The 24,462-nt window shown below is 37.3% G+C and overlaps 1 protein-coding gene across 1 annotated transcript; it reads right to left on the bottom strand.

Moving 5' to 3' along the window:
• Nucleotides 1–12,631: 12,631 nt before the first annotated feature.
• LOC110465228 (platelet glycoprotein Ib alpha chain-like) lies at nt 12,632–13,357 on the bottom strand. The gene is made up of 2 exons (XM_021520911.1): nt 12,877–13,357; nt 12,632–12,705 (listed from the first exon to the last, which is right to left on the bottom strand). The coding sequence occupies exons 1-2, from the start codon at nt 13,355–13,357 to the stop codon at nt 12,632–12,634; spliced, it is 555 nt and encodes a 184-aa protein (XP_021376586.1).
• Between the last annotated feature and the right edge of the window lie 11,105 nt (nt 13,358–24,462).

Below are 24,462 nucleotides of genomic sequence, written 5' to 3'. Positions count from 1 at the left end.
ATAAATGGTTTGCATGAGTGAATGTGCTTTGTGACATATATTTGAAAATGCTTGAAAAATATAAAAATAAAAAAAATAAAAAAAATCTATCTCTCAATCCAATTTCATGTTTTGCACCATCAAGCAAATTGCTTTCTCTAGTTCGAATGCCTTTCTTTTGTTTTTGCATCATGAAGAAATTGCTATCTCTCATTCGAATCTCATGTTTTTGCATCATCAAGCTAATTTCTATCTCTCAATCGAATTCCATGTTTTGCATCATCAGGCAAACTGCTTTCTCTCATTCAAATGCCTTTTTTTGCATCATCAAGCAAATTGCTTTCTCTCATTCGAATGCCATGTTTTTGCATCATCAAGTAAATTTCTATTTCTCTTTCGAATGCCATGTTTTTGCATCATCAAGTAAATTTCTATTTCTCATTCGAATGCCATGTTTTTACATCATCAAGCTAATTTCTATTTCGAATGCCATGTTTTTGCATCATCAAGCAAATTTCTATTTCTCTTTCGAATGCCATGTTTTTGCATCATCAAGCAAATTTCTATTTCTCTTTCGAATGCCATGTTTTTGCATCATCAAGCAAATTTCTATTTCTCTTTCGAATGCCATGTTTTTGCATCATCAAGCAAATTTCTATTTCTCTTTCGAATGCCATGTTTTTGCATCATCAAGCAAATTTCTATTTCTCTTTCGAATGCCATGTTTTTGCATCATCAAGCAAATTTCTATTTCTCTTTCGAATGCCATGTTTTTGCATCATCAAGTAAATTTCTATTTCTCATTCGAATGCCATGTTTTTACATCATCAAGCCTATTTCTATTTCGAATGCCATGTTTTTGCATCATCAAGCAAATTTCTATTTCTCTTTCGAATGCCATGTTTTTGCATCATCAAACAAATTTCTATTTCTCTTTCGAATGCCATGTTTTTGCATCATCACGCAAATTTCTAAACCTTTTCGAATGCCATGTTTTTGCATCATCAAGCAAATTTCTATTTCTCTTTCGAATGCCATGTTTTTGCAACATCAAGTAAATTTCTATTTCTCATTCGAATGCCATGTTTTTGCATCATCAAGCAAATTTCTATTTCTCATTGGATGATGATGATGACGATAAATGGTTTTCATGAGTGAATGTGCTTTGTGACATATATTTGAAAATGCTTGAAAAATGAAAAATAAAAAAATGAAAAAAATCTATCTCTCAATCCAATTTCATGTTTTGCACCATCAAGCAAATTGCTTTCTGTAGTTCGAATGCCTTTCTTTTGTTTTTGCACCATGAAGAAGTTGCTATCTCTCATTCGAATCTCATGTTTTTGCATCATCAAGTAAATGTCTATCTCTCAATCGAATTCCATGTTTTGCATCATCAGGCAAACTGCTTTCTCTCATTCAAATGCCTTTTTTTGCATCATCAAGCAAATTGCTTTCTCTCATTCGAATGCCATGTTTTTGCATCATCAAGTAAATTTCTATTTCTCATTCGAATGCCATGTTTTTGCATAATCAAGCAAATTTCTATTTCTCATTCGAATGCCATGTTTTTGCATCATCAAGCAAATTTCTATTTCTCTTTCGAATGCCATGTTTTTGCATCATCATCAAGCAAATTTCTATTTCTCATTGGAATGCCATGGTTTTGCATCATCAAGTAAATTTCTATTTCTCATTGGAATGCCATGTTTTTGCATCATCACGTAAATGTCTATTTCTCATTCGAATGCCATGTTTTTGCATCATCAAGTAAATTTCTATTTCTCATTCGAATGCCCTGTTTTTGAATCATCATCAAGCAAATTTCTATTTCTCTTTCGAATGCCATGTTTTTGCATCATCACGCAAATTTCTATTTCTCATTGGAATGCCATGTTTTTGCATCATCACGCAAATTTCTTTTTCTCATTGGAATGCCATGTTTTTGCATCATCAAGTAAATTTCTATTTCTCATTCGAATGCCATGTTTTTGAATCATCATCAAGCAAATTTCTATTTCTCATTGGAATGCCATGTTTTTGCATCATCACGCAAATTTCTATTTCTCATTGGATGATGATGATGACGATAAATGGTTTGCATGAGTGAATGTGCTTTGTAACATATATTTGAAAATGCTTGAAAAATAAAAAATAAAAAATAAATAAAAAATCTATCTCTCAATCGAATGTCATGTTTTGCACCATCAAGCAAATTGCTTTCTCTAGTTCGAATGCCTTTCTTTTGTTTTTGTATCATGAAGAAATTTCTATTTCTCATTCGAATCTCATGTTTTTGCATCATCAAGCTAATTTCTATCTCTCAATCGAATTCCATGTTATGCATCATCAGGCAAACTGCTTTCTCTCATTCAAATGCCTTTTTTTGCATCATCAAGCAAATTTCTATCTCTCATTCGTATGAATTGTTTTGTCAAGCATGACTTTTCTCACTAATTCCAACATTTTAACATCTTAAAGCCTTAATCATACAACTCTTGTTCTTATCGTATGTAATTGACGCTACAATTCCCATGAATACTCATTCGTATGCAGCCTCGTTCTAGATGTACTTCGGAATAATGACACTTCAAGTCACAAGCCCTTTTTTTTATTATGATTAAATCTCACATTCCACGTACAGTCATTTGTGTCAACGTGTAGGTTATACAACAGTTTAAAGTGCAGACTGAACAAACTCGTGGTCTTCAGAAAGATGTCATAACCTATCATTTTGTTATAATTGCAATATTTCGACTGAAATATATGAGACCTAATTTAATTGTGTAGAAATATCGTTTTTCCCTTTTACGATTTCCATTTTTTATCGACCTTTTCCAAATAATCACAAACAGCCTAAGTGTGTTATGAATTTATGAGCAATGACATTAAAGGACGTTTCCCGGAGTTCCAGACAAACAGACAACCATGGAGTTCCGCAAAGTAACGAATTATTACTAGCTACAGAATATATCCTTTTAGCTTTAAATAGTGTCTTGTCTGTCTTATATCTAAAACTGATGAGGGCTAGCACTTCACACATATCATATTACACCTGTAATTAAGACTATCCTACCTGAGGTCTCGGACTGGCCTGCGTACACGTGCTTGCTTGGGAAGACATCTAGGCTGACCGCGACAAAAGCGTTGTGAATACACTGATACAAGTAAGATCATTACATGGTCAGCCAAAAAGCACACTAACAAAACAGTACATGAGGTATGATTTGATAACGATAAGACAAGTAATGTGTTAAGTGAGGAGATCTTTGGACAGCGTCATGCAAAAAATGTACCAGATGAAATATTTATACTGGAAGTGCCTTGGTATATTACAAGGTGGCATTCGGTTGGTCTATTCCGGCTTCAGACTAATTTCGTTACGTTTATTAGTTAGAGCTAATAATCTAATAGGTCTGGGGAGTGCAATATTATTCTGACTTTGGTGAGTTTTGTGTCTGTGATAACGATGGTCAATATAGAGGTACCATACGAGAATTCAGCCTTACTTGCTCTGTGGTTATCGCGATATCATTATAATACATTAGAAGTTAAAGGCACTTATCGATTGAGGTGTTTTACTTTTGGCGAAGTCTTGCAGTAATGTACTTACAACGAATAGTGACCCCGGAATGGGCCGGACATGATTCCCGGACGAAACGTACGTCGGTGAAATCATTGTGATTAAATAAATATTGCATGACCTGCATAAAATGGACATTGTTCTTAAGTGGCGAAACAAACCCCCGGTACAATTAGTGGTCATATCAACGGCTAGAGTCAGACATTTTTTTAATGGATGGTAATTACCAAATAGCACCAAAGTCGGCCCCGTGACGACACGCTATGTAGGAGTCCTTACGTCGCCATGTTACGGAGCAGATTTCAGTCATTTGCAAATGGATCGGACATACAGAGCTGGCAATTTACCTTATTCCCAAAGGATCCGCCGTTCCATTTGTTTGGCCGCCTTATTCCCACAATTATCATTCTTATGTTTTATTAATTGAATAATGTTTCCCTAGATTGGTTACGTGACGTGTCTTGATTGGAAATGTTGACAATATAACGAGTGGTGTGGTTGCGAGGAGACACTGTTTGGATGGTTAATCCATGTATTTGTACAATTGTTTTTAATTTGTAAATGACCTCAGAACAAATATAATACAAAATAAAAAAAAACCAGCTTTGACGGAAATAGTCATAAAAAGAGCGTGCAGGGCGAACATAAATATGCGTATAGTGAGTGCGTAGAGTAAACGTGACTATATATATAGTTAGTAAGGATGGTAAACGTCAATATACATATCGTGAGCGTGCAGGGTAAACGTCAATATACATATAGCGAGCGTGCAGGGTAAACGTCAATAGACATATAGTGAGTGTACAGAGTATACGTCAATAAACATAAAGTGAGTCTCCAGAGTAAACGTCAATAGACATAAAGTGAGTGTACAGAGTAAACGTTAATAGACATATAGTGAGTGGACATATTAAACGTCAATATACATATCGTGAGCGTACAGAGTCAACTTCAATATACATATAGTTAGTGTGGAGAGTAAACGATAATATACATATCGTGAGCGTGCAGGGTAAACGTCAATATACATATAGTGAGCGTGCAGGGTAAACGTCAATATACATATCGTGAGCGTGCAGGGTAAACGTTAATATACATACAGTTAGTGTGGAGAGTAAACGTTAATCTACATATAGTGAGTGTACAGAGCAAACGTTAATCTACATATAGTGAGTGTACAGAGTAAATGTTAATCTATATATAGTGAGTGTACATAGTAAACGTCAATAAACATATAGTGAGGGTACAGAGTGAACGTCAATAAACATATAGTGAGTGTACAGAGTAAACGTTAATACACATACAGTGAGTGTTCAGAGTAAACGTCAATATACATATAGTGAGTGTTCAGAGTAAACGTCAATATACATATAATGAGTGTTCAGAGTAAACGTCAATATACATAGAGTGAGGGTACAGGGTTAACGTTAATACACATATAGTGAGTGTTCAGAGTAAACGTCAATATACATAGAGTGAACGTACATAGTCAACGTCAATAAACATATAGTGAGTGTTCAGAGTAAACGTCAATATACATAGAGTGAACGTACATAGTCAACGTCAATAAACATATAGTGAGTGTTCAGAGTAAACGTCAATATACATAGAGTGAGGGTACAGGGTTAACGTTAATACACATATAGTGAGTGTACATAGTAAACGTCAATAAACATATATTGAGTGTACAGAGTAAACGTTAATCTACATATAGTGAGTGTACAGAGCAAACGTTAATCTACATATAGTGAGTGTACAGCGTAAATGTTAATCTATATATAGTGAGTTTACATAGTAAACGTCAATAAACATATAGTGAGTGCACAGAGTGAACGTCAATAAACATATAGTGAGTGTACATAGTAAACGTTAATCTACATATACTTAGTGTACAGAGTAAACTTTAATCTACATATAGTGAGTGTACATAGTAAACGTTAATACACATAAAGTGAGTGTACATAGTAAACGTCAATAAACATACAGTGAGTGTACAGAGTGAACGTCAATAAACATATAGTGAGTGTACAGAGTAAACGTTAATCTACATATAGTTAGTGTACAGAGTAAACGTCCATAAACATATAGTGAGGGTACAGAGTAAACGTCAATAAACATATAGTGAGTGTACAGATTGAACGTCAATAAACATATAGTGAGTGTACAGAGTGAACGTTAATCTACATATAGTGAGTGTACATAGTAACATTAATATACATATAGTGAGTGTACAGAGTAAACGTCAATAAACATAAAGTGAGTGTACAGAGTAAACGTCAATAAATATAGTGAGTGTACATAGTAAACGTTAATCTACATATAGTGAGTGTACATAGTAAACGTTAATCTACATATAGTGAGTGTACATATAGTGAGTGTACAGAGTAAACGTCAAAAAACATATAAAGAGTGTACAGAGTAAACGTCAATAAACATATAGTGAGCGTACAGGGTAAACGTCAATAAACAAATAGTGAGTGTACAGAGTAAACGTCAATAAACATAAAGTGAGTGTACAGAGTAAACGTCAATAAATATAGTGAGTGTAAATAGTAAACGTTAATCTACATATAGTGAGTGTACAGAGCAAACGTTAATCTACATATAGTGAGTGTACAGAGTAAACGTCAATAAATATAGTGAGTGTACATAGTAAACGTTAATCTACATATACTTAGTGTACAGAGTAAACTTTAATCTACATATAGTGAGTGTACATAGTAAACGGTAATACACATAAAGTGAGTGTACATAGTAAACGTCAATAAACATACAGTGAGTGTACAGAGTGAACGTCAATAAACATATAGTGAGTGTACATAGTAAACGTCAATAAACATACAGTGAGTGTACAGAGTGAACGTCAATAAACATATAGTGAGTGTACATAGTAAACGTCAATAAACATATATTGAGTGCACATATTAAACGTCAATATACATATCGTGAGCGTACAGAGTCAACTTCAATATACATATAGTTAGTGTGGAATGTAAACGATAATATACATATCGTGAGCGTGCAGGGTAAACGTCAATATACATATCGTGAGCGTGCAGGGTAAACGTCAATATACATATCGTGAGCGTGCAGGGTAAACGTTAATATACATACAGTTAGTGTGGAGAGTAAACGTTAATCTACATATAGATAGTGTACAGAGCAAACGTTAATCTACATATAGTGAGTGTACAGCGTAAATGTTAATCTATATATAGTGAGTTTACATAGTAAACGTCAATAAACATATAGTGAGTGTACATAGCAAAGGTCAATATACATATAGTGAGTGTACAGAGTAAATGTCAATAAACATATAGTGAGTGTACAGAGTAAACGTCAATAAATATAGTGAGTGTACATAGTAAACGTTAATCTACATATAGTGAGTGTACATATAGTGAGTGTACAGAGTAAACGTCAAAAAACATATAAAGAGTGTACAGAGTAAACGTCAATAAACATATAATGAGTGTACAGAGTAAACGTCAAAAAACATATAAAGAGTGTACAGAGTAAACGTCAATAAACATATAGTGAGTGTTCAGAGTAAACGTCAATATACATATAGTGAGTGTACAGAGTAAACGTTAATACACATATAGTGAGTGTTCAGAGTAAACGTCAATATACATATAGTGAGTGTACAGAGTAAACGTTAATCTACATATAGTGAGTGTACATAGTAAACGTTAATACACATATAGTGAGTGTACAGAGTAAACTTCAATATACATAGAGTGAGGGTACAGGGTTAACGTTAATACACATATAGTGAGTGTTCAGAGTAAACGTCAATATACATATAATGAGGGTACAGAGTAAACGTCAATATACATAGAGTGAACGTACAGGGTAAACGTAAATATACATATAGTGAGTGAACAGATTAACTTTAATATACATATAGTGAGTGTACAGAGTAAACGTAAATATACATATGGTTGGCTTACAGAGTAAACTTTAATATACATATGGTGGGCGTACAGAGTAAACGTCAATATACACATGGTGAGTGAACAGATTAAACGTTAACATACATATAGTGAGCGTACAGGGTAAACGTCAATACTGTTACCTCCGGTCCGTTCGGATAGGCGGATAGTTCGAACACACTTTTTGAATAATATTATTAGTAGTATGAAAAATCAAATCAAGGCAATGTAACAGATGAGTTTATTAATTCAATTATTTGAATAATTTCAAAGGGGAAAAAAATGACAATTTGGAGGAAAAAAAAACAATTATCAAAAATTACTGTATATCATAATACTATATATAGATTACAATATATCACACAACAATATATAACATTTTTTTAGGTCACCAATATATTACATCTACTTTTGATCATTGGCATAATCCTAATGAAGTTAAAGCGCTGCCAATGGGTATACCTCGCTCTCCTATAGTTGTGCGCGCCAGTAAAAAAGACTTCCTCTCTAAAGTAGTACCGCTGCGTCTCCAGTGTACCGTAACCAGTGGAGCACTAATAATCCTTCTTAATCTACATACTTCTGTTCGAATGGAAAATCCCTTGAGAACTATATTTTGAAACTGATTAATTACTGATGCTCTAGAATATATCGTGAGTCATGACACTACACGAACAAAATTAAACATTTATATGTCGGCGATCACGAGTCCAAGGATTCCCCAGGGAAGCTTGATATTGTAATACACCAGAAGTTAGTTGATGGTTTTAGTAGAGCGCAATGAAAGGGGATGACAAATAACCAGCACACCAAACATATATGCTTATCACAATTAATACACAATAGATACATCTTCGACATATTTATTTTATCTGTATTCTGAAATTGAATATTTCCTCCTCAATATTTTATTAGTTTGGAATTTCCTGTGGGACATGATCTGTTTACAATTTTCTGCGGTATACGCCACAATCGGACATGTTATAATCCATATGCCCCCATATATCTTTACGAGTCGAGCAAGACCAATATCCAACACGACAATCAAGGGAAAGACATAGCCATCTTATCAGTATGAGAAAGGACAACAGTAAGAGAAGTTACAAGGTCAGTGGATAGGTACATGGAGGCGATACATCACGGAAACATAGGGGACAAGCCGTAGAACTAGCGCTCAATAGTATAAGCAGTACGGATTAGTATAAACCGACTGTTTGTCAGAGCAGCAACTGGGACAATGCTGATCATGTGCAACAATGGCGATATTACTAAAAGTAGAAACGAAATGAAACGAAACGAAATGAACTCCATTACGTTTCGTTTCTCCTTTCAGTAATAACCGTAATAATGGATACGGGTGGACTAGAGTAATCGTGAATGTCGTGTCTTTGTTATTGACAGTATCGTACATGTAGAAGGAATTCGGTTGCAATGTTAAAAAACCCGGTTCCTAGTATTTCGGAGTTTCATTTGTAAAACATGGTTTGGAGGCAAGCAATAAGCCATTTTGATTTGAAATGAAAATACACAACCAAATCTACGTAAAGTAAGAATGAAATTATGTTAAGAATTTTGTAACCACATATACGTGATTAGCATTTGACTGTTTTAGACCTTAGAGCAGTTTGACATCAGTATAGTCTAACTCGTTAGCTTCCGTCTACTTTATATCGGACGTACAGTGACCAGGGTCTACCGGTTATGTGAACATATTCAGATATCATTTTTAAAAGTGTTTTTTTTATAACATTAGTTTAAACTAATGGAATCTATTTTGTTTAACAAGTAGCATTAACACGCTTGAGAAAAATCCGTAATTCTAACAATACAAAGGAGACGCGGGATTGAAATGGAAAAACAAGTGGTGCAATGACCTGCGGTGTGAGAACATCATCATTGCGCGAACCATTTAACGACACAGGATGATTATAACGTTTTCTTCCCGCAGGCTGTTTCATTTCAATTTTGTCTCGCGGAATTAAATTTTCGTGAAAACATAGCTCGAAGTTGGTAATTAGTAAAATTGAAAGTTTAAGGAGCATATTTCAACAAACCTTTAAAGAATTACGTCATAAGACAATGGACGTATTTTGAAGCAGTTGCAGTATAAACTATCGAGATGTTCCCCGGCCCCCTAAGAAATAGGATCTTTGATCTCGTTTATCTTTTTGGTCTCTTGATATAAGATTATCTAATTCCTGCTTGATAGAATAAAAAACACCCAGATTAACTAAAAGTTATGCGAAAGTCTCAGTAGAACCCATTTAAATAGTCTTATATCTAAATTCATCAAAAATAATTACTTGGTGTATTTTTATATCAATGTGATGTACATGAACATCGATACCAGTTACATTACTAAGATAAACAATATGCAATGTGTTCTGTATGGTTAGCCAGTAATGACGGGTGTACCTGCGCTTAGGTTCAGCATAAGCAATATAGGTATACAATGTGAAGAATTCTTATCAGAAGTTATTTCAACTAATGATGACGATCAAAAATCTACGATATATTCTATAGAATTATTAAAAACCGCGTTTGATTGAAACAGCCATTTGTGTTTGACATTACACTGTTTGTGGTTGATAGTTCTATACTATGTATGGCAGTAGCTTGTCGAAAGTAGTCAGGAACCGTAGCTCGTTGTCCGATTAACAGCCATTCTAAAAAGAAACTTGTATTAGGCCATACTAAAAAGAAACTGCGGGTATGATGCCATACTAAAACGAGACTGTGGGTATGATGCCATACTGAAACGAGAGTGCGGGTATGATGCCTTAGTAAAACGAGACTGCGGGTATGATGCCATACTGAAACGAGACTGCGGGTATGATGCCATACTGAAACGAGACTCCGGGTACGACGCCATACTAAAACGAGACTCCGGGTATAATGCCTTACTAAAATGAGACTGCGGGTATGATGCCATACTGAAACGAGACTCCGGATATGTTGCCATACTTAAACGAGTCTGCAGTTATGATGCCATACTGGAACGAGAATCCGGGTATGAGGCCTTACTAAAATGAGACTACGGGTACGATGCCATACTGAAACGAGATTCCTGGTATGATGCCTTACTAAAATGAGACTACGGGTATGATGCCATACTGAAACGAGACTCCGGGTATGTTGCCACACTAAAACGAGTCTGCAGTTATGATGCCATACTGAAACGAGAATCCGGGTATGATGTCATACTTAAACGAGACTGTGGGTATGATGCCATACTGAAACGAGAATCCGGGTATGATGTCATACTCAAACGAGACTGTGGGTATGATGCCAAACTAAAACGAGACTGTGGGTATGATGTCATACTAAAACGAGACTGTGGGTATGATGTCATACTAAAACGAGAATCCGGGTATGATGTCATACTTAAACGAGACTGTGGGTATGATGCAATACTGAAACGAGACTGCGGGTATGATGCCATACTGAAACGAGAATCCGGGTATGATGCCATACTAAAACGAGACTGTGGGTATGATGCCATACTTAAACGAGACTGTGGGTATGATGCAATACTGAAACGAGACTGCGGGTATGATGCCATACTGAAACGAGAATCCGGGTATGATGCCATACTAAAACGAGACTGTGGGTATGATGCCATACTTAAACGAGACTGTGGGTATGATGCAATACTGAAACGAGACTGCGGGTATGATGCCATACTGAAACGAGAATCCGGGTATGATGCCATACTAAAACGAGACTGCGGGTATGATGCCATACTAAAACAAGACTGCGGGTATGATGCCATACTAAAACGAGACTGTGGGTATGATGCCATACTAAAACGAGACTGCGGGTATGATGCCATAATTAATCCGAGACTTTGACGATTTTTAGGTCTGCGACTTGACACCCGGTAGCAAAAAGAAAACAAAACCTAACACATAAACTACTCCCGTGGGAGTGCACGTGATCATCATCAGATCCCGGGGAGCGTATGAAGTTTCCCGAATATATATCTGAAAGCCTCTCCACCTGATTTAATCAAACTGAATGCCAGGAGATAACCTCACACAATGAACATGACAATTTTTCATTGCATTTTCAAATAAATGATTGATGAGCAACGTCTGGCCACCAACTCAGACGGTGGAGCTACAAGTGTATATATATATATGTGGACCGGGACTACCAGGGGAAGATGGTACCTGAGTGCTCCATGTACCCGAGCCATCTCAATTGCTGTCATAAAACGTGATTATTGTGGAATGATTCTGTGATAATGTGTATAGATCTTAAAATATATTTCAGAAAGGATTTGAAACAAGATAAACTCGCATATCAAAAGCATCTTCTGGAATGATTGTCAACACCGGGGTGGAAAAAGAGATGACGTTCTGTCTCGTTTGACAGCGGTCTAAAGTTCTAAACTTTGCGAGATCTCACCCTAACGTCATCTCGGATCTTCTGTATCATAACCTTCTGATATTATGTTGTTGATTTAAAATTCTTCCCTTACTCTGTTTACGCTTTTTGCAGTTCTTCGATCTGAACCCAAATCAACCACTCCCGTTCTCCTTTGATGTCTCTGTTCTTGGTTTTGGTCAGGCAGTTTACACTGAGATTTTTTCCTTAAATATCTCGTGGTCAAGATTTCTCTACGGTTCTTCGTCATTTGGTCCAAGTTTGATGGAGTTTAAGTTTTATAATGTATTTTGCAATCATGTCTGTAATAGTATATTCTTTGAACGGGTGCTACTCCCATTGAAGTTTAAATTATCACCGTGTCTGCCCGTACCCTGATTGTATCCGTTTTGTCCGTGTGGTTAAACCCCTAATCATGCCATCTTTGGAATTCTATCCTCTGTTCTGTAGCCTGCTCTAGGCGTCTCTTCGCGGGAACTGTATACCTGGCTGTTACACGAAATACTCTGTTCCAATGTGTTCCTGGATGTCATCTGTCACTCCGAGCCAGAGACCTTCCCAAAATTCTATCCTGTTATATTCTGTATATATATTCTTTCCCAGTTGTCACTGATTACTCAGATGATTGTCCCTTTGACTGTATTGTCCTAAAAGGGATTTTTAAGCTCAATTGCCGCTTGTAACAGACGTAAATTCCATCTTCTCTTCTTGCACCTCACCATTAGTTCGCCGAACTCTGCTTTATTCAACTCTTTGGTTTCCCAACGGCCTTCCTCTGCTGGTAGTTAAGTTTGATTATGGTGAAACATTTTGGCGGCTCTGACCAAATTACAACAGAGTTAATCTGTAATATCTAGTGTGAACATGGAACAATTATACTGCAACCCATCACTTCAACCAACTATTTATTTATGTTAATACAAAGAGTTAGGTTGTACTTCGTACCATAAACAGACGAAACTTGATTTTTTTTCGGGAGAAAAGGTGTACTTGTACTTGGAGGTACAAACGGATCACTTGTACTTGGAGATACAAACAGTTTACTTGTACTTGGAGGTACAAACGGTTTACTTGTACTTGGAGGTACAAACGGTTTACTTGTAATTGGAGAAACAAACGGTTTACTTGTACTTGGAGGTACAAACGGGTTACTTGTACTTGAAGGTACAAACGGCTTACTTGTACTTGGAGGTACAAACGGGTTACTTGTACTTGGAGGTACAGACGGTTTACTTATACTTGGAGGTACAATTGGTTTACTTGTACTTAGAGGTACAAACGGGTTACTTGTACTTGGAGGTACAAACGGTTTACTTGTACTTGGAGGTAAAAACAGTTTTCTTGTACTTAAAGGTACAAACGGGTTACTTGTACTTGGAGGTACAAACGGGTTACTTGTACTTGGAGGTACAAACGGTTTACTTGTACTTGGAGGTACAAACGGTTTACTTGTACTTGGAGGTACAAACATTTTTCTTGTACTTAAAAGTGCAAACAGTTTACTTGTACTTGGAGGTACAAACGGGTTACTTGTACTTGGAGGTACAAACGGTTCACTTGTAGTTGGAGGTACCAAAGGTTAACTTGTAAATGGAGGTACAAATGGTGTACTTGTAGTTGAAGGTACAAAAAGTTACCTTGAAAGTGGAGGTACAAATTGTTTACTTGCACTTGGAGGTACAAACAGTTTACTTGTACTTTGAGGTACAAACAGTTAACTTGTACTTGAGGAGAAAAAAACGGTTTACTTGTACTTAATTAAAGGTACAAACGGTTTACTTGTAGTTAATTAAAGGTACAAACGGTTTACTTGTACGTGTAGGTACAAACAGTATATTTGGTAGTACGAACAGTACGCACCCAGCAGACTTTATCGACAGGACATCAAGCGATAATTGTAACATTGACAGGATCGGATATTCCCAGAGGAACAGCTGATAAATGTCCGTACTGGGTTTACACCCATCTCCTCCGAACAGCCAAAATAGTCTCCATTATTGATGAAGGATAGTCACCCTGGTAACAAACGGCCTAACAACAGTGGTCTTCTTCTACACACATTTCTACCACCAAAATATCATAATAAAGAATAGCCAATCCCGTCTATCTCATAGAGAGTGGTTTATACATAGTGTTGTTGTAATGTTGTAATGAGTTCCTGAAAATGTTCAAGCAAAAATACGGTATATGGGACAGTTCTTCTGAAATTGCACAGATATTGCATATTAAAATGTCTCTTAACTTCTCTTAAGTTTATGTAAAACTGCCCTGTGACTAACATGACTGTATTGCTTAAAAACAGTGTGTGAGATTTACCCACAATTTCGACAGTCAGGACTTACCTCTGTGTTCGGTTCATGTCATGTCCTTACTTGGTGTATTCTAGTCAGAGACTGACCAGTAAGGACATTTTCTTCTGATCAATTCTTTATACAGAAGTGTACATCTTATTTTTACACTATCCTCTTTGTTTTCGAAATAAGTTGTTCATAAAAATTTTATATCAGGTATTTTGCCATTTCTTTACACTCAATTTATTTCTTTAACCGTCTCCTTCTTTAAAATCAAAAGGCCCATTGTAATGATATATATATAACTAGTTAGTACCTTGGATAAAAAAAGAAAGTTAAAAGTCTGGTAGGTTCAGTTGTCGGCATTTACTATTACAGATTAAACGTATTTAAAGCTTCTGAAGTTCCAAAAAGCCCAGGACCCTGATATAAAGCCAGATGGTTCCTGGACTGGAATGCTATGAAGTGTCCTTTATATATATATGACCTTGACCTATTTTCAAGGTAGCATGGGTCAAAAATTTAAAAAAAAAAAAAAAAAAAAACTTCACCTAACTAAACTATAGAGTCCAAAATAATAACGCCTGTATATGTTAGTTAGACAAGCATTGCAAATGTTTTTCTTTTTCGTTCTTGAAGTCAAAGGTTAATATTGAGCGGTGAACTGGTCCAAGTGTCCTGATATTTGGCGAGTTTGTATCCGGAATGACGTAGTACAAAGTTTCCTCACATACTTGTAAGGTTTCGGGTGTACTTTTGCCAAATCTTTAATTGGTTGTGATTATCATCATTTAACCAGATATTTTGTTGCCGGACATCAAGAAACAAATACAATCCTTTGTATCAGTTTGGACCCAACGCTAGGGACTTAAAGGCATGATCATGACCAGGGGAGAAGATTGCAATTACCATCTTTTACCCATTTATATATAGAAAGATAGTAGTCTCAAACATTTTTGCCATGAAACATCTTAAGTCCTGGAGATTAGTGAATCGAACGTTATTGAAAGCTATTGTGTTGTCCTGCACGCGCAGTCATGTCGCTAACCCAGACTTTTGCAATCAAACGACGTCTGTGGGAACATGTAATTCCCTAATAATGTCGGGCTACCACGCTGTGGCTTTATTCCGTTCAGTCCAGTTATTATGTCCGATGATGAGTTCACCATAGTTACATATAATCATTGTCCTAAACTAATCGCCTGCTGCTTCCACTCAACTATATTCCTGGGTTGGCGTTATATAGTGACCTGTGAGAAATGTATGTATATTTTTCTTGTCCACATCTGTAGTTCTGACGCCAGAATACATAACTGCAAAATCAGAAAACGTACTCTGACAAATCACCCATCTCAACGGCTCAATAGGTGTAAACGGCCAAGTTTAGCAGTCGGTATCCTCTATATATCCTGGACCCTGTCTACTATTATGTCCTTTTTATTATTATGTCTTTTTATCAATCGATAGCCATGTGAACTATTATGTGCAGCTGATGATGATAATCTCAGACTCCGTTATTGTGGAAAAGTGGACAAGAAGTGACCATGGAATTTCATGTTACGTCTGCACATATCCAGTTGTCTGCTCAAGAAGGAATTTAACGCTTTCATTTGAAACATTGATCTGTTGTCAGAGGTAATTGGTTACTGTCAGGTGGAGCGATGGGTAACTGTTAGGTGGAGCAATGGATTATGGTCAGTTTGAGCGATGGGTAACTGTTAGGTGGAGCAATGGAATATGGTCAGTTTGAGCGATGGGTAGCTGTTAGGTGGAGCAATGGAATATGGTCAGTTGGAGCGATGGGTAACTGTTAGGTGGAGCAATGGATTATGGTCAGTTGGAGCGATGGGTAACTGTTAGATGGAGCAATGGATTATGGTCAGGTGGAGCAATGGGTAATTGTTAGGTGGAGCAATGGAATATGGTCAGGTGGAGCGATGGGTAACTGTTAGGTGGAGCATTGGATTATGGTCAGTTTGAGCGATGGGTAACTGTTAGGTGGATCAATGAATTATGGTCAGTTGGAGCAGTGGGTTCCTGTCAGTTGGAGCGATGGGTAACTGTTAAGTGGAGCAATGGATTATAGTCAGTTGGAGCAATGGGTAACTGTTAGGTGGAGCAATGGATTATAGTTTGTTGGAGCAGTGGGTAACTGTAAGTTGGAGCAATGGGTTATGGTCAGTTGGAGCAATGGATTATGGTCAGTTGGAGCAATAGGTTATGGTCAGTTGGAGCAATGGATTATCGTCAGTTGGAGCAATGGATTATTGTCAATTGGAGCAATGGGTAGCTTTTAGTTTAGGCAATGGGTAACTGTAAGTTGGAGCAATGGGCAAGTGTAAGTTGGAGCAATGGTAACTGTTAGGTGGAGCAATGCTAACTGTTAGATGGAGCAATGGGTAACTGTAAGCTGGAGCAATGGGTAACTGTTAGATGGAGCAATGGTTACTGTTAATTGGAGCATTAGGTAAATGTTAGTTGGAGCATTAGGCTACTTTTAGTTGGAGCAATGGGTAACTGTAAGTTGGAGCAATGGGTAACTGTTAGATGGAGCAATGGTAACTTTCAGTTGGAGCAATGGTTACTGTTAGTTTGAGCAATGGTTATTATTTAGAGCATACGGTAAATGTTAGTTGGAGCATTAGGTAACTGTTAGTTGGAGCAATAGGTAAATGTTAGTTGGATTATGGTCAGTTGGAGCAATGGTTAACTGTTAGGTGGAGCATCGATTATGGTCAGTTGGAGCAATAGGTAACTGTAAGTTGGAGCAATGGGTTATGGTCAGTTGGAGCGATGGGTACCTGTTAGTTGGAGCAATTGATTATGTTCAGTTGGAGCAATGGGTTATAGTCAGTTGGAGCAAAGGGTTACTGTAAGTTGGAGCAAAGGGATATGGTCAGTTGGAGCGATGGGTAACTGTTAGTTGGAGCAATTGATTATGGTCAGTTGGAGCAATGGATTATGGTCAGTTGGAGCAAAGGGTAACTGTTAGTTGGAGCAATATGTAACTGTAAGTTCGAGCAATGGTTACTGTTAGTTTGAGCAATGGTTACTGTTAGTTGGAGCATAAGGTAAATGTTAGTTGGAGTATTAGGTAAATGTTTTTTGGAGCAATAGGGTAACTGTAAGTTCGAGCAATGGTTACTGTCAGTCGGAGCATTAGGTAACTGTTAGTTGGAGCAATATGTAACTGTTAGTTCGAGCATTTGGTAATTGTTAGTTGGAGCAATGGTTACTGTAAGTTGGAGCATTTGGTAAATGTTAGTTGGATTATGGTCAGTTGGAGCAATAGGTAACTGTTAGTTGGAGCAATGGTTACTGTAAGTTGGAGCAATGGTTACTGTAAGTTGGAGCAATGGTTACTGTTAGTCGGAGCATTAGGTAAATGTTAGTTGGAGCATTAGGTTGTTGTGATTTAAAACAATGTACATCTGTCAAGTGGAACATTATTTCGCTCTCAGTTAGAACTTTGAAAACTCTACGAAGGGTAACCAAACGTATTATGGATATTGTTATTTTTCTTCTAACAGATTACTGACAATGCCACACCAAATATCTTCATCCGGAAATTCTTGTTTCCTACATGTTATTTATCCCTGCACACAATCTCCGATATCCGTTGAGAATCCATATGTTTTCATTTCTCTGAACAGTTTTCTGTGTAGTACTTTGATGTCTAAATATGTGGTTTGAATAGTTTCTCTTTGGTCTAATATTTTCATCCAATTATCAACTAGTATTTACTTTTAAAAGTTGATCTGCCTTTCCCGAATCCTCATTGTTTCTTACTTAGCCATTCATTGTTTTCGATGTGATCTATTATTTTCTTACTTGTTACTTTCGCTATAGTCCCCAACTTTTCTCCCAATGACGCTGGTAAGGTTGAAAGGGCTGTACAGTTTTAGGTTGTCTCCCTTGGTGTGTTGCTGTGATATGTTCCTTTCCAAACATTTTGTCAGTTCCCTTCTTACTAGGTGATGAAAAGGTTAGTGTGGTTTTGATATTCGTGTTTACTGTTTCTGTCAGTAGCTATGATGCAGACCATCCATGACTGGTGATTAAGTCTTTTCCCGTTCCTTTTTGTACGGGATGGTTTCACTGGTGATTAAGACGTGCCCTGTTCCTCTTTGTACGGGATGGTTTCACTGGTGATTAAGACGTGTCTCGTTCCTCTTTGTACGGGATTGCTTGACTGGTGATTAAGTCTTTTCCCGTTCCTTTTTGTACGGGATGGTTTCACTGGTGATTAAGACGTGTCCCGTTCCTCTTTGTACGGGATGGTTTGACTGGTGATGAAGACGTGTCTCGTTCCTCTTTGTACGGGATGGTTTGACTGGTGATTAAGACGTGCCCCGTTCCTCTTTGTACGGGATGGTTTGACTGGGGATTAAGACGTGTCCCGTTCCTCTTTGTACGGGATGATTTGACTGGTGATGAAGACGTGTCTCGTTCCTCTTTGTACGGGGTGGGTTGACTGGTGATTAAGACGTGTCCCGTTCCTCTATGTACGGGATGGTTTGACTGGTGATTAAGATGTGTCCCGTTCCTCTTTGTACGGGATGGGTTGACTGGTGATTAAGACGTGTCCCGTTCCTCTATGTACGGGATGGTTTGACTGGTGATTAAGCCGTGTCCCTTTCCTCTTTCTACGGGATGGTTTGAATGGCGATTAAGACGTGTCCCGTTCCTCTTTTTACGGGATGGTTTGTCTGGTGATTAAGACGTGTCCCGCTCCTCTTTGTACGGGATGGTTTGACTGGTGATGAAGACGTGTCCCGTTCCTCTTTGTACGGGATGGGTTGACTGGTGATTAAGACGTGTCCCGTTCCTCTTTTTACGGGATGGTTTGTCTGGTGATTAAGACGTGTCCCGCTCCTCTTTGTACGGGATGGTTTGACTGGTGGTTAAGATGTGTCCCGGTCCTCTTTGTACGGGATGGTTTGACTGGTGGTTAAGACGTGTCCCGTTCCTCTTTGTACGGGATGATTTGACTGGTGATGAAGACGTGTCTCGTTCCTCTTTGTACGGGATGGTTTGACTGGGGATGAAGACGTGTCTCGTTCCTCTTTGTACGGGATGGTTTGACTGGCGATTAAGACGTGTCCCGTGCCTCTTTGTACGGGATGGTTTGAATGGCGATTAAGACGTGTCCCGTTCCTCTTTGTACGGGATGATTTGACTGGTGATGAAGACGTGTCTCGTTCCTCTTTGTACGGGATGGGTTGACTGGTGATTAAGACGTGTCCCGTTCCTCTTTGTACGGGATGATTTGACTGGTGATGAAGACGTGTCTCGTTCCTCTTTGTACGGGATGGGTTGACTGGTGATTAAGACGTGTCCCGTTCCTCTTTGTACGGGATGATTTGACTGGTGATGAAGACGTGTCTCGTTCCTCTTTGTACGGGATGGGTTGACTGGTGATTAAGACGTGTCCCGTTCCTCTATGTACGGGATGGTTTGACTGGTGATTAAGCCGTGTCCCTTTCCTCTTTCTACGGGATGGTTTGAATGGCGATTAAGACGTGTCCCGTTCCTCTTTTTACGGGATGGTTTGTCTGGTGATTAAGACGTGTCCCGCTCCTCTTTGTACGGGATGGTTTGACTGGTGATGAAGACGTGTCCCGTTCCTCTTTGTACGGGATGGGTTGACTGGTGATTAAGACGTGTCCCGTTCCTCTATGTACGGGATGGTTTGACTGGTGATTAAGACGTGTCCCGTTCCTCTTTGTACGGGATGGTTTGTGTTAATGTTACATTTTGGAATAGGTGTTGTATGATTGGTTCATTTACAAAATCACTACACTAAAGAAATATATGCTTATAAAAATTCGTTTTGTTTGTCCTTGTTACTATTCGCGACTATTTTTGTTCCCCGTCTCATATGAAGTTGCAATATACCCGATTTGCTATTGTTTTCGAGCTCAAGCTTGTATAATTCAAGGATGTCTTAAACTTTCTCTTTAAGTTACTTCGCTATGTCTTTCTCTATACTTGTCTTTGATGGGCTAGGGGAGATAACTCTCATAAGTTACATGCGATATTCCTTTTCTGTTAGCATATCAGATATGGTTTAAAAAACAAACGAAACGAAAATTTGTTACGACCTTACCTTTGTAGCTTACTAAATCATCAATAAACATCTGACACCATTTAATGTACGGAAGTATTTAATCTGATTTGACGGTGGGTTGGTTTGGGTGACTGAGGATTAAACTAGCAATGTCTCACTCCTAAAATACAAAACAGAACAAAAAAAATAAAAAAAATAGCCTGTGTTGGTATATATTCCCGGTATAAGTTGTCTTAGCCTGTGTTGGTATATAACCACAGTATAAGTTGTCTTGGTCTGTGTTGGTATACATCCCCAGTATAAGTTGTCTTGGCCTCTGTTGGTATATATCCACAGTATAAGTTGTCATGGCCTGTGTTGGTATATATCCACAGTATAAGTTGTCTTGGCCTGTGTTGGTATATATCACACAGTATAAGTTGTCTTGGCCTCTGTTGGTATATATCCACAGTATAAGTTGTCTTGGCCTGTGTTGGTATATATCCACAGTATAAGTTGTCTTGGCCTGTGTTGGTATATATCCACAGTATAAGTTGTCTTGGCCTGTGTTGGTATATATCCACAGTATAAGTTGTCTTGGCCTGTGTTGGTATATATCCACAGTATAAGTTGTCTTGGCCTGTGTTGGTATATATCCACAGTATAAGTTGTCTTGGCCTGTGTTGGTATATATCCACAGTATAAGTTGTCTTGGCCTGTGTTGGTATATATCCACAGTATAAGTTGTCTTGGCCTGTGTTGGTATATATCCACAGTATAAGTTGTCTTGGCCTGTGTTGGTATATATCCACAGTATAAGTTGTCTTGGCCTGTGTTGGTATATATCCACAGTATAAGTTGTCTTGGCCTGTGTTGGTATATATCCACAGTATAAGTTGTCTTGGCCTGTGTTGGTATATATCCACAGTATAAGTTGTCTTGGCCTGTGTTGGTATATATCCACAGTATAAGTTGTCTTGGCCTGTGTTGGTATATATCCACAGTATAAGTTGTCTTGGCCTGTGTTGGTATATATCCACAGTATAAGTTGTCTTGGCCTGTGTTGGTATATATCCACAGTATAAGTTGTCTTGGCCTGTGTTGGTATATATCCCCAGTATAAGTTGTCTTGGCCTGTGTTGGTATATATCCCCAGTATAAGTTGTCTTGGCCTGTGTTGGTATATATCCCCAGTATAAGTTGTCTTGGCCTGTGTTGGTATATATCCAAAATAGTTTACATGGTCTATATTTGTGTCGTTGTTCGCCTTTCTCGGAAAACAAAGAACGAATGTTCTTTCAAATTCAATTGTGTGTGAGGCATGGAAAAAGTAAAATGTTCAGGAAAAAAATACACAAAACAAATAAATAAAAAAGGAATAATTTTGAAGAAAGGCTGTTCAAAATTGATCGAAATCTTTCGAAATTTTCGGAATCCAACATTTTTAACCGGTATTCTGAAAGATTTCATAGCATGAGTAAAATATAAAATATATAAGATTTTTTATAGTTAAGTTGTGCCTTGTTGTCATCTTCTAAAGAATGCAATATGCATACTCTTCAGTATCAGTATACCAGCATATTGATACAGTTTTAATCGAAATCAGAATTGATTTTTATCTGCATAAAGGACCAGAATAGTTAGTTTGATGATGGACAAGTGAGAACAGTAATGTATATATTGTTCCCCCTTACTCCTTCACAGAAACGACCTATACGTAACTGAAAGTACGTCTATAGCAACACATAAGTACTCGTTTGTTTTCAATGAAAAGATTCAACACGTCTGCAAAATCTGCATCCAAAAAAAACTATACAGAAAAGTACACATTATCATCAGTGCCGAGATAGAAAATATACATTATTATTCAAAACGTGATATGAACAGAACTTAAAGAAATCTACATCATCTTAAGTAATGGGATACAGAAAATACACATCATCACTGACCATCGAATGTGTAAGTAATCTTCTTCAGGGGACAGTTTCCTACAGTTAGTTAAAACAGGAAAACAAACATAATCTAGTATTTTATAAACACGGATCGAAGTGTGCGGATTTACTGGGTAATATTTGACAATAGTCCACTAACTTATCCATTGGGCCCGCGGTGACGGCGTGATTAAGGCGTCTCACCGTGCGACTATCACTAGCCCTCCTTCACGGATCGTGGGTTCGAGGACAGCACTGGCCACAGGTGGGCGGTTTTTCTTCGGGTGCCCCGGCTCTCCTCCAACACCAAACCCTGGCTATAGTCCTTAATGACCATAGCTGTTAAAAGGACGTAAACACGAACAAACCAGACCATTGCACGCATGCACATTTGTATATATTGTACATAGTTATGTTGGATTGCAACTTATGCGCCGCAGGGCCTACGGAATAAAGAACAGCACTGACCACATTGGTGGACTGGAGGTAACCACCCGCCTACTCAGACGCTGCTTATGATGAATTTGCATGGACGATATTCAAAATAAAACAATGGTAATTGATTGACTCTGATTTATGTCAAATTCATTTTTTTATCATTTGTCCTGGTTCAATGAAAATTCTATATTTTTTTCTGGAAACGTAACGTCGTACGAAAACTATGAATCTGTACAAATATGTTTTTGTCTTCGTGTTTACCTTGGCCATTTTATAATGATTAGTAAAATGCCCGTGTTATAGCTTTTTTACTCGATCAGTTCTGATAAGGTCCAAATGCTGAAGTGCATAACGAATTGAAAATCGTCCGTATAATAATAGGGGAGGTAACTCGCCTTTCCTTACAATGTAAAGCTAGATCATAAACTGTGTGTTTGTTTTTATTTTCTGATTCTGAAATTTACTGAAGTCTTCATAATTTGTTGTTACTTTTAACAATGAAACATGATACGAGTGTGTAGATTTGTTCACCCCATTGGAGAAACACCTCATCCTATTTCTCTGTTTATGTCTGCTATTCTTCAAAAACACTTGATTATTATTATTAACGTTACAGTTCACTCATTGGCAGAAAAAAATCTTTATCATGGATGTGTTTATATCACAGTGTAGAATAGAAAACAATTTACAATGGAAAACAATTTTATTATCATTATTTATTGAGAGATTGTTATAGAAGAAACAGGCTAACGTCACAGTACACAAATCGGGACACTTGAAGGAAAGTGTCACACGAAATTTGCATGTTGTGCAAAAAAGTACTTTTGAGTTGAAAATATTCATCTAAAGATGCTTATATACGAATTAAACATGGTGTGACTTTTATTTACTGCCAATTATGGTTACAATCACAGTTTTAGTTTGTAAATAATGACGACGAAAATGTAACGTTTTAAATTGATGCGCCAATTGATCCTATTATTTCCCAACTAATGGTAGGTTGGAAAAGAAATTTATTCAGAGCGACCCTTGACTATCAAATGGTCCAAAGATATGCCATGTTCTGCTAAATACTTTTTTCATCTCCAAATATAAGCCAAAACTGGCGGGGTTGTCCTGATTTGGGTACAGTTACACCTGCTACAAGATTACGTAAGTAACTATGACTATATTTCCGGTTCTATTTATGATACCACGAGCCTGAAATATCAACTTGTTATCAAAATGAAAAGATAATGATACCTATTTAGTAAAAGGTTAACAAAAAATATTGGGAACAGTACTATAGTATGAAATACATCAATATTTCACTAAACAGTGTCCCGATTTGGGTACTGTGACGTTATACCGAGGGATTCTTTTCTCTCATATTTGTTTTAAAGGACACAAAAAGGTAATAATGGTAAATACGATTATGTATTTCATTTTACAAATAAATGTATCAAAGATTAATAAATATAAATCCTCAGGTCTGAATGGACGAAAACATTCGGGGAATGCAATTTTCAAACATTAGTTAAATGTTATTTTACACACTAATAAAAAGGATAACACTTTTAAGAACTTATCAATTTATTAATTATTTTGAATCCTTTAGATACAAATATAAGAGATAAGAATATAGACAATGCCTCTGTTGGTATCGACAATCCATCACTCGACCTAGCCACTAGTCCCTTCCTGTAATATATCCATCACTCGACATATCCATCACTCGACATAGTCACTAGTCCCTACCTGTAATATATCCATCACTCGACATAGTCACTAGTCCCTTCCTGTAATATATCCATCACTCGACATAGCCACTAGTCCCTTCCTGTAATATATCCATCACTCGACATAGCCACTAGTCCCTTCCTGTAAT

This window comes from Mizuhopecten yessoensis, unplaced genomic scaffold, assembly GCF_002113885.1.
Source record: "Mizuhopecten yessoensis strain PY_sf001 unplaced genomic scaffold, ASM211388v2 scaffold11065_1, whole genome shotgun sequence".
NCBI classification, from domain to species: domain Eukaryota; kingdom Metazoa; phylum Mollusca; class Bivalvia; order Pectinida; family Pectinidae; genus Mizuhopecten; species Mizuhopecten yessoensis.
The sequence above is the reverse complement of the archived record's forward strand: the minus strand, read 5'-3'. Positions and strand labels throughout refer to the sequence as shown.